We start from the raw sequence: 15,895 nt of genomic DNA on the forward strand, positions 1-15,895 counted from the left end.
GTATGTTGTCACTTATAAGTGGGAGCTGAACAATGAGAATACATGGACACAGGGAGGAGAACAGCACACACTGGGGCCTGTCAGGCAGTGGGATGTGGGGAGAGCATCAGGATAAATAGCTAATGCATGCTGGGCTTAATACCTAGGTGATGGGTTGATAGGTACAGCAAACCGCTATGACACATGTTTACCTGTGTAACAAACCTGCACATCCTGGACATGTACCCAGAAACTTAAAAAAAAAAATATATATATATATATGATACATAATTTGAAGCTAGCAGAAGTTGGTTCACAAGGTTTAAAGAAAGAAGCAATCTCTGTAACATAAAAATGCAAGGTGAAGCAGTAAGTGGTGATGGAGAAGCTGCAGTAAGTTATCCAGAAGATCTAGCTAAGATTGCTGATGAAGGTGGCTACACTATACAGCAGATTTTCAATGTGGATGGAACAGCCTGATATTGGAAAAAGATGCTGTCTAAGCCTTTCATAGCTAGAGAGGAGAAGTCAGTGCCTGGGTTCAAAGGCCAGCCTGACTGTCTTGTTAGAGTCTTATGCAGCTGGTGACTTTAAGTTGAAGCCAATGCTCACTTACCATTCCACAAACTGTGGATCTCTTAAGAATGATGCTAAATCTACTCTGCTTGTGCTCTGTATATGGAACAACAAAGCCCAGATGCCAGCACATCTGTTTACAGTATGGAGTAGTGAATATTTTAAGGCCACCATTGAGACTTACTGCTCAGAAAGATTCCTTTCAAAATATTACTGCTCATTGACAATGCATCTAGTCACTCAAGAGCTTTGAGAGAGATAAACGAGATGAATGTTGTTTTCATGTGTGCTAACACAACAACTATTCTGCAGCCCGTGGATCAGGGAGTAATTTCTACTTTCAAATCTTATTATTTAAGAGATACATTTTGTAAGGCTAAAGTTCCCCTATAAAGTTATTTCTCCATGAATCTGGGCAGAATCAAAAACTTTCTGGAAAGGATTCACCATTCTTGATGCCATTAGGAACATTCATGGAAGGAAGTTAAAATGTCAGTATTACCAGGAGTTTGAAAGAAGCTGATTCTAACCCTTGTTGGATGACTTTGAGGAGTTCAAAACTTGAGTTGAGGATATAACTGCCCATGTGGTGGAAATAGGAAGAAAACTAGAATTACAAGTGCCCAGGCACAGTGGCTTACTACTATAATCCCAGCACTTTGGGAGTCTGGGATAGGAGGAGAGCTTCAGGCTGGGAGTTCGAGACCAGCCTGGGCAACACAGTGAGACCCTGTCTTTACAAAAAATAAAATTAGTTGGGCATGATGGTATATACCTGTAGTCCTAACTACTCTGGAGACTGAGGCAGTAGGATCACTTAAGCTTAGGAGTTTGAGGTTACAGTGATCTATGATTGTGACACTACACTTCAATCTGAGTGACAGAGCGAGACCCTGTGTCTAAAAAACAAAAAAGAATAAAAAAATGGAGCTTGAAATTGTGACTGAATTGCCACAATCTCATGATGCAACTTGAACAGTTGAGGAGGTAACTTACGGATGTGCAAAGAAAGTAATTTATTGAGACAGACTCTACTCCTCATGAAGAAGCTGTGAATGTTGTTGAAACGACAACAAAGGATTTAAAATATTACACAGGCTTACTTGATAAAGCAGCAGCAGGAATTGAGAGGATTGACTCCAGTTTTGAAAGAAGTCCTACTGTGAATAAAATGCTGTTAAACAGCACCGCAAGCTACAGAGAACTCTTTCATGAAGGAAGTCAGTCAGTGCGGCAGGTTTTATTGTCTCATTTTAGGCAATTACCCAGGATTCAGGAACCAGTGCTGTCATCAGTCAGTAGCCATCAACTTGGAAACAGGACCCCCCGCCCTGCAAGAAGATGATTAACTGAAGGCTCAGATGATTGTCAGCTTTTTTTTAAGCAATAAATTATTTTAAAATTAAGATGTGTGCATTCTTTTTTAGACATAATGCTTTTGCATAGTTTACAGACTGATATAAACATGACGTTTGTATGCACTGGGGAAAAATTTTTGAGCGACTTGCTTTATTGTGAGATTTGCTTTCTCATGCTCTGGAACCCAAACTGCAATATCTTCAAGGTATCCCTGTGTTTTAATCTATGTAATACTGTTTTGTTGGATAAAAGGTAATTTTATCAAAGTCAGTTTATCACATTTTTTACTGATTTGAACTATGTTGTAAGAAATCTTTGCCTGTGTCAAGTTTACAAGATTTTTTTTTCCTGTTTTATTTTAAAACTTAATAAGTTTTAGCTGTTACATTTAGATATCTTTTTTTTTTTTTTTGAGATGGAGTCTTCCTCTGTCACCTAGGCTGGAGTGCAGTGGCACGATCTCGGCTCACTGCAAGCTCCGCCTCCTGGTTCACGCCATTCTCCTGCCTCAGCCTCCCAAGTAGCTGGGACTACAGGCGCCTGCCACCACACCCGGCTAATTTTTTCTAGTTTTAGTAGAGATGGGGTTTCACCGTGTTAGCTAGGATGTTGTCGAACTCCTTACCTCGTGATCCGCCTGCCTCGGCCTCCCAAAGTGCTGGGATTACAGGAGTGAGCCACCATGCCCGGCTTATATTGTCTGTTTTTTTTTTTTTTTTTTTTTTTTGAGACTTGTTGCCCAGGCTGGAGTGCAATGGCGCTATCTCGGCTCACTGCAACCTCTGCCTCCCAGGTTCAAGCAATTTTCCTGCCTCAGCCTCCCGAGTAGCTAGGATTACAGGTGTGCACCATCACACCCAGCTAATTGTTTGTATTTTTTTTAGTAGAGATGGGGTTTCTCCATGTTGGTCAGGCTGGTCTCGAACTCCTGACCTCAGGTGGTCCGCCCGCCTCAGCCTCCCAAAGTGCTGGGATTAGAAGTGTGAGCCACCGCACCCGGCCTATTGTCTGTTTTGAGTAAATTCTTGTGTTTGCTGTTAAGCAGTGGTTGAGGTTATTTTTTTCACATGAATATTTAGTTTAGTGAGCAACATTTGTTGAAAAGACTATTGTTTTCCATTCTTCCTCGGTGCCTTTGTTGAAAATCAGTTGACCATAAACGTATGGGTTTATTTCTGGATTCTGTTTTCTTCCATTGATTTTTATATGTACCTTTACACCAGTACCCACTCCCTGCTGTTTTGATTCTTCAGGCCTTGAAATCAGGTTGTCTAAGTTTTCCAGTTGTTTTTCTTTTTTAAAGTTGTGTTGGCTATTCTGGGATCTTTGTATGTCTCTTGCATATTTTTAGATTCAGCTTGTCATTTTCTCCATAAGAGCCTGCTGTGATTTTTATTGGAATTGCATTGAATGGGTATGTCAGTCTGGGACATCTCAGTATTGAGTCTTCTAATTCACAAACATGGTAAACCTTTCCTTTATTTAGATCTTAACATTTCTCACAACAATGTTCAATGTTGGGACTTACACATATTTTGTTCCACATATTGTTAAGTATTTCATGGTTTTTTTTGTTTGTTTGTTTGTTTGTTTGTTTTGAGACAGTCTCGCTCTGATGCCCAGGCTGGAGGGCAGTGGCGTGATCTCAGCTCACTGCAGACTCCGCCTCCTGGGTTCGAGTGATTCTCCTTCCTTAGCTTTCTGAGTAGCTGGGATTACAGGCACCCGCCACCACGCCTGACTAATTTTTGTATTTTTAGTAGAGACGGGGTTTCACCATGTTGGCCAGGCTGGTCTCAAACTCCTGATCCGCCCGCCTCAGCCTCCACAAGTGCTGGGATTATAGGCATAAGCCACTGCATCCGGCTTATTTCGTGGTTTTTAATGTTATCATAAGTGGTACTTTTTTTTTTTTTTTTTTAAGACGAGGTCTTGCTTTGTCCCATGGGCTGGAGTGCAGTGGCTCATAGCTCACTGTGGCCTTGAATTCTTGGGCTCAAGGGGTTCTCCCACCTCACCCTCCTGAGTAGCTGGGACTACAGGCATGGGCCATTGTGCTTGGCTAAGTTTTTGTTTTTGTTTTTGAGACAGAGTCCTACTCTGTTGCCCAGGCTGAAGTGCAGTGACGTGATCATGGCTCACTGTAGCCTCTGCCTCCCAGGTTCAAGCAGTTCTCGTGTCTCAGCCTTCTGAGTAGCTGGGACTACAGGAATGTGCCATTATGCCAGGCTAATTTTTGTGTTTTTAGTAGAGATGGGGTTTTGCTGTGTTGACCAGGCTGGTCTCGAACTCCTAGCCTCAAGTAATCCTCCTGCCTTGGCCTCCCAAAGTGCTGGGATTACAAGTGTGAGCCACTGCACCCAGCTGTGGTATTTTTGAAATGTCATTTTCCAATTGCTTGCTAGTATATAAAAATAAAGTTAATTTTTATAATTGACTTTGTATGCTCTGACTTTATTTCATGTATTACTTTCTTAGGATATTGTAGGTATACATGTCGTCTTCAAATAAGGACAATTTTATTTCTTCCTTTTTAATCTTTGTGCATTTTGTTTCTCTTTTTTTCTTTATTGCAATGCTTAAGACTTTAAACAGTGCTGAGTAGAAGTGGTTGATAGTGGACATCATTGCCTTTTTCCTGACCTTAGGGGAAAAGCCTCCATCGTGGCTGGAGGTAGTTTATAGAAGCTCATCATCAGGTTCAGGAACTCTGCTTCTAGTTTGCTGAGAGGTTTCGTCATGAATGGAAGTCGAATTTTGTCATTTTGTTAAATGCCTTTTCTATATCATTTCTTCCTCTCATTTAATCCATTAATGTAAACTACACCGACTTCTGAGTATTAAATAGAACTTATATTCTTGGGATAAACCCCACTTGTACATTATATATTGCTAGATTCTATTTGCTTATTTTTTGTTAAGGTTTTTAGTGTCTCTTTTCATAAGAGGTAATGGTTTATAGTTTTCTTGTGTTCTTTTATCTGGTTTTGCTATCAATGTAATGTTGGTCTTATACAATGAGTTAGGAAGCGTCCCTTCTTTTCTGAGTTTGTATTTTTTCTTTTTTATTTCTGCTGCCACTCCACTGGGGTATTTTTTCTTTAAATGTTGCCTAAAATTCTCTAGTGAAGCCTAGATTCACTAAAATTCTCTTGTGAAGCCTAGTTCACTAGACATCGTCTGGGTTTGGAGTTTTCTTTGTAGGAAGACTTTAAGAATTTAGCGTCTTTGATAAATGTAGGACTATTTTTTTATGTTTTCTTTCATATCAGCTTGATAATCAGTATTTTTGAAGGAATTGGTTCATTTAATTTAATTTGTTGAATTGATTGTCGTACTCTAATGTTATTATCCTTTAATTCTAGAATGTGTAGTGCCGTTTTCGAAAACTCTCTAGTATGGGCAAATTATGATTTGTCTGTTTCCTTTATCATCAAGCCAGAGTTTTATCACTTTCATTGATGGTTTCCCCACCAAAAAAAAAATCTTTAGCCTGTTCATTTATTACTTTGTTAATTTTTTCTCTTTGCTAATTTTTTCTCTTTGCTTTCTTTCTACTTTGGTTTTAGTTTTTTTTAATTTTGAAATTTTAATTTTAATTTTGAATTTTTATATAATCATATTTTGTTGAATGAAATGCTAAAACCCAGGCAAATGATAGTGACTTTTTTTGTTTGTTTTAGAAATGGGATCTTGCTGTGTTGCTTAGGCTGGCCTTGAGCTGCTAAGCAGTCTTCCCATCTTAGCCTTCCGATTACCTTGGACTGCAGGTGTGCGCCACCACACGTGGCTTGGTTTTAATTTTTACTTTTTCTTTTTTTGAGACAAGGTCTCGCTCTGTCGCCCAGGCTGGAGTGCAGTGGCTCGATCTTGGCTCAGCACAAGCTCCTGGGTTTACGCGATTCTCCTGCCTCAGCCTCCCAAGTAGCTGGGACTACAGGTGCCTGCCACCATGCCTGGCTAATTTTTTGTATTTTTAGTAGAGATGGGGTTTCACCATGTTAGCCAGATGGTCTCCATCTCCTGACCTCATGATCCGCCCGTCTCGGCCTCCCAAAGTACTGGGATTACAGGCGTGAGCCACCACGCCCAGCCTATTTTTACTTTTTCTAGCTTAAGGTAGAAGCTTACCTAGTTCTTTAATTTTAAGCCTTTTTTTTTTTTTTAAATCTCTTTTGCCCATTTTTGTCGTATGTATTTGCTTTTTCTTATAGATTTGCTTTTTTGAGTGCTTAGTATATATGGTGTAGTTTTTCCCCTAGTTTATTGTTTTCAAATGTTTTATACATTTTTAAGATTTGTGTAGCTAGTTACATCAGTCTTTTTAATATTTATGTCACTTTTAGAAAATCTTCCAACAATGCATGAGTTTTTGGATTCACTTGCATTCTTTTATGAATATTAATTTTTTTACATTTAAATCTTTACCTTTAATTCATTATGATTGTGGTATGGTATGAAGTGGAGAGCTGATAGTATGTTTTTTCTAAATTATACAGTTTTTCTCAATGTTTTTCATTATATAATCCCTTTTCCCAATAATTTTTAAGGGCATTGTTTTAGTCTCTATTCTTTTTCAGAAATTTCTTAGCTATTATCATGGGTATAAATTTGCTGCATGAATGAATCATTTTGCAAGGTTTTATAAAGGAATTTCATTAAGTTTATATAACTGTAATTGCATCTTTATAGTAATTTTTCAAGTACAGAACTTGTCATGTCTTTCAATTTACTTAGGTGCTTTTTTTCTATCCTTAAGTAAAGCTTTATTCTCTTATTAAAGTATTACATTTTTCTTGTTATGTTTATTCTTAGATATATGTTGGCATTTCTTCTATTGTGTTTTCCAACTGGTTATTGCTAGTATATTCTTTAAATAGTTGGCTCCTGAGACAGTTGTCTTTGGAAAAAGATTCTTAGCCTGGTAGGGTGGCTTATACCTGCAATCCCAGCACTTTGGGAGATGGGGGGATCACTTGAGGCCAGAAGTTTGAAGCTACAGTGACCTGTAATTGTGCCACTGCACTCCTGCCTGGGTGACAGAGTGAGTCCCTGTCTCTAAAAAAAAAAAAAAAAAAAAATTCTGTAGTGATGGCTTAGTACTGCTTTACTGCTTTGTAATGATATTATAAGATGTCTATGTAGAAATAAAAGGTGATAGAATAAAGGTCTTTAGATTTAATTGTAGGTATTCTTAACTGAATTTGTTGGCCTTACTAATTTCCTAATTTTAATCATCATCTGGATATTTTTAGTCTTCTGGCTATCATTTTTTCTTCTGGCTATCATCCCTGTTTTTTTGTTTTTGTTTTTGTTTTTTTTTTAAACCTCCACTTCTGGTCCTACCTTTTTCTTTGTCTCATGTGTTCGTGCCTTCCAATTAAGATATTGAGTAAGAGAGTAAGGTGTTGTTCATATTTTAAGATTATGAGCTTTACAATGACAGTGTCTTCCTTGTCCTTCTATTGATTGTATGGAGTGTTTGCGTATGTATTCAATAAAAGTATTTACTTAGGTTAATGTGTAGAATTATATAATTGGATATTTTGAACAAATTTACTCTGTATTTGGTTTGATATTTTTCAGTAATGGAGAATTTAATGCTCTAAAAATATTTGTTTTTAAATGTAAACAATCACTACAGTTACACAACAGACACGGAAAGAATTTTATTAGTGTTTGTTTGTTTGTTTTGTTTTTTGAGACAGGGTCTCACTCTGTCACCCAGGCTGGAATGCAAGTGGTGAGATCACAGCTCACCGCAGCCTCAACCTCCCAGGCTCTAGTGATCCTCCCACCTTAGCCCCCAAGTAGCTGGGATTACAGGCACGCACCCCTATACCCAGCTAATACTGGTATTTTTTGTAGAGACGGGGTTGCCCAGGCTAGTCTTGAATGGGACTCAAACCATCCACCAGCCTCGGCCTCCCAAAGTGCTAGGATTACAGGCATGAGCAACTATGCCTGGTCTGAATTTTATTAGTTGTTAGTTTGTTATGGAGAGAGGTGATGCCACTAAATGTTAATAATCATTTGAGAAATTCCCTCTGCTACAATATTCTAAACACTATTAGGTGTTTTTATGGCAATATTTGTTTTTTCCTTCAGCTTTATTTAGGTACAATTTATATAGAGTAAAATTCATCTGTGTTTGATGTACAGTTTGATGACTTTGGGCAATTCTGTATTGTCACGTAACCACCACCACAATCACGATTTAGAAGTTTCATCACTAAGAAGTTTCTTTACACCTTTGCCTTGGCCTCAAACAGCCACCCCAGGGCTTTTTTACTTGTTTTAAACAATACAGTGATTTTTTATAGTGTATTTACAGAGTTGTGCAGCCTTCACCACAATCTAATTTTAGAACATTTCTATTACCCCAGAAAGAAACTTGTACCAATTTAAAGCCACTCCCTCTTCCCACCTCCAGTCCTAGGCAGCAACTAATCTACTTTCTGTAGATTTACTTTTTTTGGCAAATAGAATTATGTAATATGTGTTCTTTTGTGCCTGGCTTCTTTTGTTTGACATAAACATTACCAACTTTTAAGGATTTTCATGAAATAACTTTTTTTAAAAACAGGGAATGACTCTACTAATGATGGGGTCAGCAGATGCTCTTCCAGAAGAACCCTCAGCCAAAACTGTCTTCGTAGAAGACATGACAGAAGAACAGTTAGCATCTGCTGTAAGACACGCCAGATTTTATATGTTTGATACTACTTTTTGAAGGACCATTATTACAGTGTCTTTCAGAAAGTAGTATCTAAATGTCTTGAAGACTTAATCATTAATACCAAGATAGATGTTTTTATCTGTAAATAAGAGTTTTATTATTTTTAATTAGATTAAGGGAGTCCTTCTGTGGTTAAATAATGCACAGTTAGGGTTGTTTTTGGTATTGTACACCTTACTACTGGTTTTCAGACTTCCAAGTGAATTTATTTAGGCTTAACTTGTATATATTTAGCTAATATCTGTAATATGTTTCTGGCAGATAGTACTATATAAGTGTTTACTATTTATGAGAAAACAGGGTCAAAGAGTAGTTTAAATGCTGGGATATTTAAATTTTTTAAATCCTTCATGTGGAAAATATATACATTTTATCCTGAATAAATGCAAAATCAGTTTAGAAACTGGCCAACACATGTGTCAAATTTTTTTTTAACACCTTGCATTTATTGAGTGCCATTCATTCATTTTCTTGTTGTTTTTTTTTTTTTTTTTCCCTTGAGATGGGGTCTTGCTCTGTCACCCTGGCTGTTGTGCAGTGGTATGATCGTAGCTCACTACAACCTCAACTTCCTGGGCTTAAGTGATCCTCCCACCTCAGCCTCCTGAGTAGCGAAAATTGTAGGCGTGCACCACCATGCCCAGCAAATTAAAAAAAAAAATTTTTTTTTTTTTTGGTAGAGACAGGGTCTTGCTGTGTTGCCTAGGATGACCTTGAACTTCTGACCTCAAGCTATCCTTCCACCTCAGCCTTCCAAAGTGCTAGGATTACAGGCGTGAGCCACTGTACCCAACCTTTTATTTTGCTTTTTGTTTTGAAGTGTTTCTATGCATGTTTTGCCTGTTCTCTTCTCCTGATAAACCTGCCAAAAAGGCAAGACTGGTATGATTATTCTCTTATTTTTAAGAAGGAAACTAAAACATAATATGATGGCCAGCATGATCCAAGTAAACATTTTTTGGGGGGGAGAAATAAAACTGTTTCTTTAGAGTGAAGGCAGAATATAAATTGGTAGAAGCTAGTAAATGGTACTTGATTCAAAATGAGAATTTTAGTGATTTATATATGTCATGTCATTTTGCAAAAATGGTTTAATGATTTAATCCTTTTTTTTTTTTTTTTTTTTAAACTAGATGGAGTTACCATGTGGATTGACAAACCTTGGTAACACTTGTTACATGAATGCCACAGTTCAGTGTATTCGTTCTGTGCCTGAACTCAAAGATGCCCTTAAAAGGTAAGGCTGCAGTCTTTTTTGGGTAAGGGATGTTCACATTTGGGTGAGTAGTATTGTTTTGTTTTGTTTTCTTTAGCATCTTAATGAGATATAATTAATTTATTATACAATTCACCATTTTAAAATGTTTAATGATTTTTACAGTATTCACAAGTTTGTGCAACCATCACCACAATCAATTTTAGGACATGTTCCACCTCCCCCAAAAGAAGTGTCATACTCACTGGCAGTCACTCGTTATACCCTTTCACCCACCTCTAGCCTTAGCCAAACATTAATCTACTTTCTGTCATAGATTTGCTTATTCTGGGCATTTCATATAAATTGAATCAGAATATGTGATCTTTTTGTGACTGACTTCTTTCATTTAGCATGTTTCCGTGGTTCATTCATGTTGTAGCATATATAATACCTCATTCCTATTTTATGGCCGAATAATACTTCATTTTATGTATATATCACATTTTATTTATCCATTCATTTTGTTGATGGAAATTTGGATTGTTTCTCCTTTTTGGCTGTTATAAGTAATACTGCTGTGAACGTTCATGTTTTTTGTGTAGATGAACGTTTTCATAATAGTAACTATGTTTGACGTTTTGAGGAACTGCCACAATGATTTTCCAAAGCGACAGTACTGTTTTACATTCTCACCAGCTATGTGAGAAGATTGCCAGTATTTTCTGTCTTTGATTAAGCCATCTAGCGGTGTGAAGTGTGGTATCTCATTGTGGTTGTCATGCACATTTTGTTTTAGTGACTAATGATGTTGGGCATCTTTTCATGTGCTTATTGGCCATTTGTATATCTTCTTTGGAGAAATGTCTGTTTAAATCTTTTGCCTGTGTTTTAAGTGGGTTGTCTTTTTAAAAATTCAATTGTGTTTTTACATATATGCAAGTTCTTTACCCAATGGATAATTTGCAAATCTTTTCTTCTATACTATTAGCGGTCATTTTACTTTCTTTTTAAAAAATTTATCTTTTTTCCTAAGTCTGTTGTATGCAGTGTCCTTTTACTTCATGATACGTTTGTAGTGCAAATGTTTTTTAATTTTGATGTAGTTTAATCTTAATTTTAATTTTTTCTTTTGTCACATATGCTTTTGGTTTCATATGTAAGAAGCCACTGTCTAATTCTAGGTTACAAAAACTTACTTCTTTGTTGTTTTTCAAGAGTTGATATACTTTTAGCTCTTCTGTTGAGGCCTGTGGTTAATTTTTATGTATGGTGGGAGGGAGGGAGGTATTTGCCTATTCTTTTGCATGTGTATATCCAGTTCTTCCAGCATCATTTGTTGAAGGCTGTTGTTTCCCCACTGAATTGTCTTAGCACCTTTTTTGAAAGTCAGTTGATCATAATGTATAGGTTCATTTCTGGACCCTGGATTCTTTTCCATTTATATATATGTCTATCCTTATGTCAGTCAGTACTGGTTTCAAAAAAGAAAGAACATTTTGTTTTTATACCATCGTATGAAAGGAAAAGAGTAAAGAATTAATTACAAATGTTTCGAGAACCTGTGAAATAGTCTACAAATAAGGGTCCTTTCTTCCAGTGAGTATAAATGTAACTTAAAAAATATGTAACTTAATTCTGACTAAATTTATATAACTGTCTTGATACATAAATTGTCAGTTCTTTATGACAATTCTGAACTACAACTTGGATTCTAGACAGCTTTATGAATATTGATTTTTGCTTTTTCCCTCAGTCTCTTGTGAAATGTTGTGATAGAACTGAGCAGAAGAGAAGGGAGAGAAGGACTGTGCAGAAATCTGAAAGAGTGACTTTAAAGGTTTTCTACATTTCTCTGAAGTGAATAGTTGTCAGGTATTTATGAGAAACTGCATAGATTACAGCTGATGTATTATCAGTGAGCAAGACACAGTATCTGTCTTCAGGGCACCTACAGTCTAATAGAGAAAGACTATCAAGTAAACAGGTACTGTTTCAGAACTGCTGAGATGGGAAATGTAGGCTGCTATGAGAACATCTAAGGAGGTTCATAAGGGGTATCTAAGGATAGTTTGGGAAGACTCTTAGAGTAACTGGTATTTAAACAGTTAGGTATTATGCCAGCCTGGATGAGAGGTTAGGGAAGTGTAAGAGTGGACTGGAGGAAATAGTATTTAAGCAAGCGTCTGGAGGCAGGAGACTGCAGCATACTCAGTGCAACTGCCTGGAGAAGAATGGATATAGAAAAGGTGCTAGATGGGAGATTAGCAGGGGCCAGCCAGAAATCTTGAAGTCATTTTTAAGAAGTGTGGACTTTGTGTTGTGGACGAAGAGAAGCCATTGGAAAATTTTAAGCAGAGTACTGACATTCAAATTATCCTCTGAATTCTAGGTAGCTAAGATTATTATTTTGTTCTTTAATACAGTTTTTATTTTAATTTTGCTTTAAAAATTGCCTGGTGAATCTTACTGTGTCTTTTATATATATATCCCAAAATATTGATTTATTTTACCCTTTCCTCTTATCCTTGGATGATAATACTGCTTGGGGCAAGAGTCTAGGTCAAAGCCATTTTTCCTCAGTGACTGGGAGTTATTTCTCCACTATTTTTGTGTGTCCGTGCTTACTGATGAGAGATCTGACATCAGTCTTGATTTTTATTCTTTTCTGTTAGTAGCTTTTAGGGTTTTCTCTTTTTTTTTTTTTCTTTCCCCCCGTGCTCCAAGAATGTGAGAGTGTGGGTTTTATTTATCTTATTTAGTACTCAGTAAGCACTTTTAGTCTGAGGACTCTTGTCCCAAACTCTAGGACATTTTTGGTCATTATTTCTTTAGATACTGCTTCTCCTCTACCTGGTTTCTTATACATATTAAAATTTCTAGATCTGTTTTTTAGTCTTCTAACTTGTCTCCATGTTTTAAATTTTTATAATTTTATGTGATGTGCTCCAGGAAAATGCCTCAGTTCTGTCTTACATTTTACTGATTCATACATCTGCTTTGTTTCATTGCTTATTTATCATGACCTTCTGTTCTTTTTGTAACTCCTTATTCTTGATTTTTGGATCTAAATCCTGCTTTTATTTTTCTGAGGCTCTGAAGTATTTTTGTTTAAAGGTTTTTTTTTTTTTTTCCTTGTTTGGCCTTTTAACTCTGTTCTTTTTGGATGTAAGGGTTGTTCTTCCCTCATTTGTTTGAAGGTTGTGTACTCATATCATGCAATCATATTCTCTTCCTTAAGTCTCAGTTGCAAATTATCTGAATAGGTAGTTTGCTGGGGTAGCTTTCTGGCTAGCACCCGTGGGAGTGGCTGGTGGAGATGGCCTTGGCTCGCTTCCAAGATTTCCTCTTCACTGTTTTCTTCTTGGATGCCTTTTAGGCTCCTCCTGGGAGAGCGCTCTTTTATGTTTTGGAAAGAGTTCTTTATAAGCAGGGGAGGTTTCATCCTGTGTGGTTCCATTTTCCTGAAACCAAAAGAAGCATTTTTTGTTTTTCCTTATTTTTAAGTTACTGTTTTTGCTTTTTGGTTTTTATTTTTAGTTTTTTTTTTTTTTTTTTTTGTTTTTTTTTTTTTTTGGTACAGCAACCTCTGATGCCAAACAAAAGAAGTAGTTTTTGAATTCTAAATTTTCTCAAGAGAGTGCACTTAGTAACCTAATTGATACAAGATGTCATGGATGGTAGTATGTCTTTGGAAAAATGGCACTAACTGATAACAAGAATGAAAGAACAGAAAAACATTCCATGAAAGGTGTTTTACAGCTGGAGATGAGGAAGATCATCCTCACAAATACTTAGCAGAACTTGTCTTTGGCAGGTTCTATAGAGTGGGAGGTATGGGTTCCGAGTGCGATGACTCGTGCCTGTAATCCCAGTACTTTGGGAGGCCAAGGCAGGTGTCTCACTTGAGCTTAGGAGTTTGAGATTAGCCTGGGCAACATGGCAAAACCCCATCTCTACAAAACAAACAAACAACCAAAACAAAAATTAGCCAGGCGAGGTGGTGTGTGCCTATAGTCCTAGCTACTCAGAGGCTGAGGTGGGAGATTGCTTGAGCCCGGGAGGTCGAGGCTGCAGTGAGCCATCAGCTTGCCACTGCACTCCAGGCTGGGCAATAGAGTGAGGCCCTGTCTCAAAAAATAAAATAAATAAAATAAAATAAAGTAAAAGAAAATAATAAATAAGTGGGATGTTTAATGATGGAGAGTAGAAGGAAAGTGTATTCAAGAGAAATAGACTGGATTAGCTTAAGAGGCAGTAAGGACCAAGAACTATAGCCACAGGTAAAAACAAGGTTTGAAATGGCTTGCTTAATGCCGCCCAACAGTAGAATCTCATCATACTTCTGGAGTTAGGTTCTCAATTTAGAACCTAGAGTGAAAACTATTATGTTACAAAAAATCATCCCAAAATTCTATAAATTACTCCTCAAAAGACAGTATCACATTGCCGTATCTGTTGTATTGGAGACTAGCAAGCCCCACCTCTCAAAGCGTACCCAGTTTCATCTTTTTTTTTTCTCCCTTATTTTTTATTTATTTATTTTTGAGACAGAGTCTCACTCCCTCACCCAGGCTGCGGTGCAGTGGTGTGATCTCAGCTCACTGCAGCCTCCGCCTCCCAGGCTTGAGCAATTCTTCTGTCTCAGCCTCCCAAGTAGCTGGAATTACAGGTGTGTGCCACCATGTCTAATTTTTGTATTTTTAGTAGAGACGGGTTTCACTATATTGTCCAGGCTGGTTTCAAACTCCTCACAAGTCATCTGCCTGCCTCAGCCTCCCAAAGTGCTGGGTTTACAGGCGTGAGCCACTGTGCCCGGCTGAAAATATTTATCTTTAAACACTAGAGTCTCATTCAGTTCAGTGAGATGCTCATATGAGAGGCATGCAAGAACTGAGACACTCGGAGGGAACAGAAAAGCCCCATATTTCATCTCACAGCTGTCTAGGGGATATGTTCATTGTGTGAAATTGCGTGTGGAATTGCTTATACTACTTAAAATTATTTCTTCTTTTTAGCTTGTTGAGGGCATATCTTCATTTAAAAATTTTAAACATTTTAAATTATTTTTTATTTTTTGAGGCAGGCCCTTGATCTGTTGTCCAGGCTCTGGAGTGGCACGATCACAGATCACTGCAGCCTTGGCCTCTTGGGTTCAAGGATCCTCCTGACTTGGTTTCCTGAGTAGCTGGGACCTCAGACGTGCACCACTATGTCCAGCTGATTTTTTTTTTTTTTTTAAAGTAGAGACAAGAGATGGCTATGTTGCTCAGGCTGGTTTCAAGCTCCTGGCCTCAATCAATCCTCCCAGCTTGGTCTGCCAAAATATTGGGATTATAGGTGTGAGCCACCACATCTGGCACACAAATCTTCATTCTAAGTAATTGATTTCCACTTGATCTTGACAAAAAAATTTTAAATAACAGAAAAGTCTACATAGTTGATACTCACTTTTTCTTAGCCATCTTCTCAGCCCTTATGTCAGGATATGATGAAAATGCATCATACATTTAATTCATACAGATTGAAGATGTGCCCTGGGCTGGATGTGATGGCTCATGCCTGTGATCCCAGTGCTTTGGGAGGCTGAATCTATAGCTTGAGGCCAGAAGTTTAAGACCAGCCTGGGCAACATAGTGAGACCCGCATCTCTGCAATAAAAAAGAAATAGCTGAGTGTGGTGGTGTGTACCTGTAGTTCCAGCTACTCGTGAGGCTGAGCTGGGAGGAATGCTTGAGCCCAGGAGTTTGCAACTACAGTGAGCTATGATGATGCCACTGCGCTCCAGCCTGGGCAATGCAATGAGACCCTGTCTCTTAAAAAAAGAAAGAGATAGGCTGGGAGCAGTGGCTCATGCTTGTAATCCTAGCACTTTGGGAGGCTGAGGCGGGCAGATCATTGAAGGTCAGGAGTTCAAGACCAGCTTGGCTAACATGGTGAAACCCAATCTCTATTAAAAATACAAAAATTAGCCAGGTTTGGTGGTGGGGGCCTATAATCCTAGCTGCTTGGGAGGGGGAGGCTGAGGCAGGAGAGTTGCTTGAACC

At 37.8% G+C, this 15,895-nt stretch overlaps 1 protein-coding gene across 2 annotated transcripts in view; it reads left to right on the forward strand.

Moving 5' to 3' along the window:
* Positions 1-15,895, forward strand: part of USP14 (ubiquitin specific peptidase 14) — a 56,694-nt gene that overhangs the window by 11,967 nt on the left and 28,832 nt on the right. The window contains 2 exon segments of one of the 2 annotated variants that reach the window (NM_001266739.1): positions 8,501-8,605; positions 9,787-9,890. In NM_001266739.1, coding sequence (NP_001253668.1) covers positions 8,501-8,605; positions 9,787-9,890 — 209 coding nt within the window. 2 annotated transcript variants of the gene reach the window in all.

Source organism: Macaca mulatta, chromosome 18 (genome assembly GCF_049350105.2).
Source record: "Macaca mulatta isolate MMU2019108-1 chromosome 18, T2T-MMU8v2.0, whole genome shotgun sequence".
NCBI classification, from domain to species: Eukaryota; Metazoa; Chordata; class Mammalia; order Primates; family Cercopithecidae; genus Macaca; species Macaca mulatta.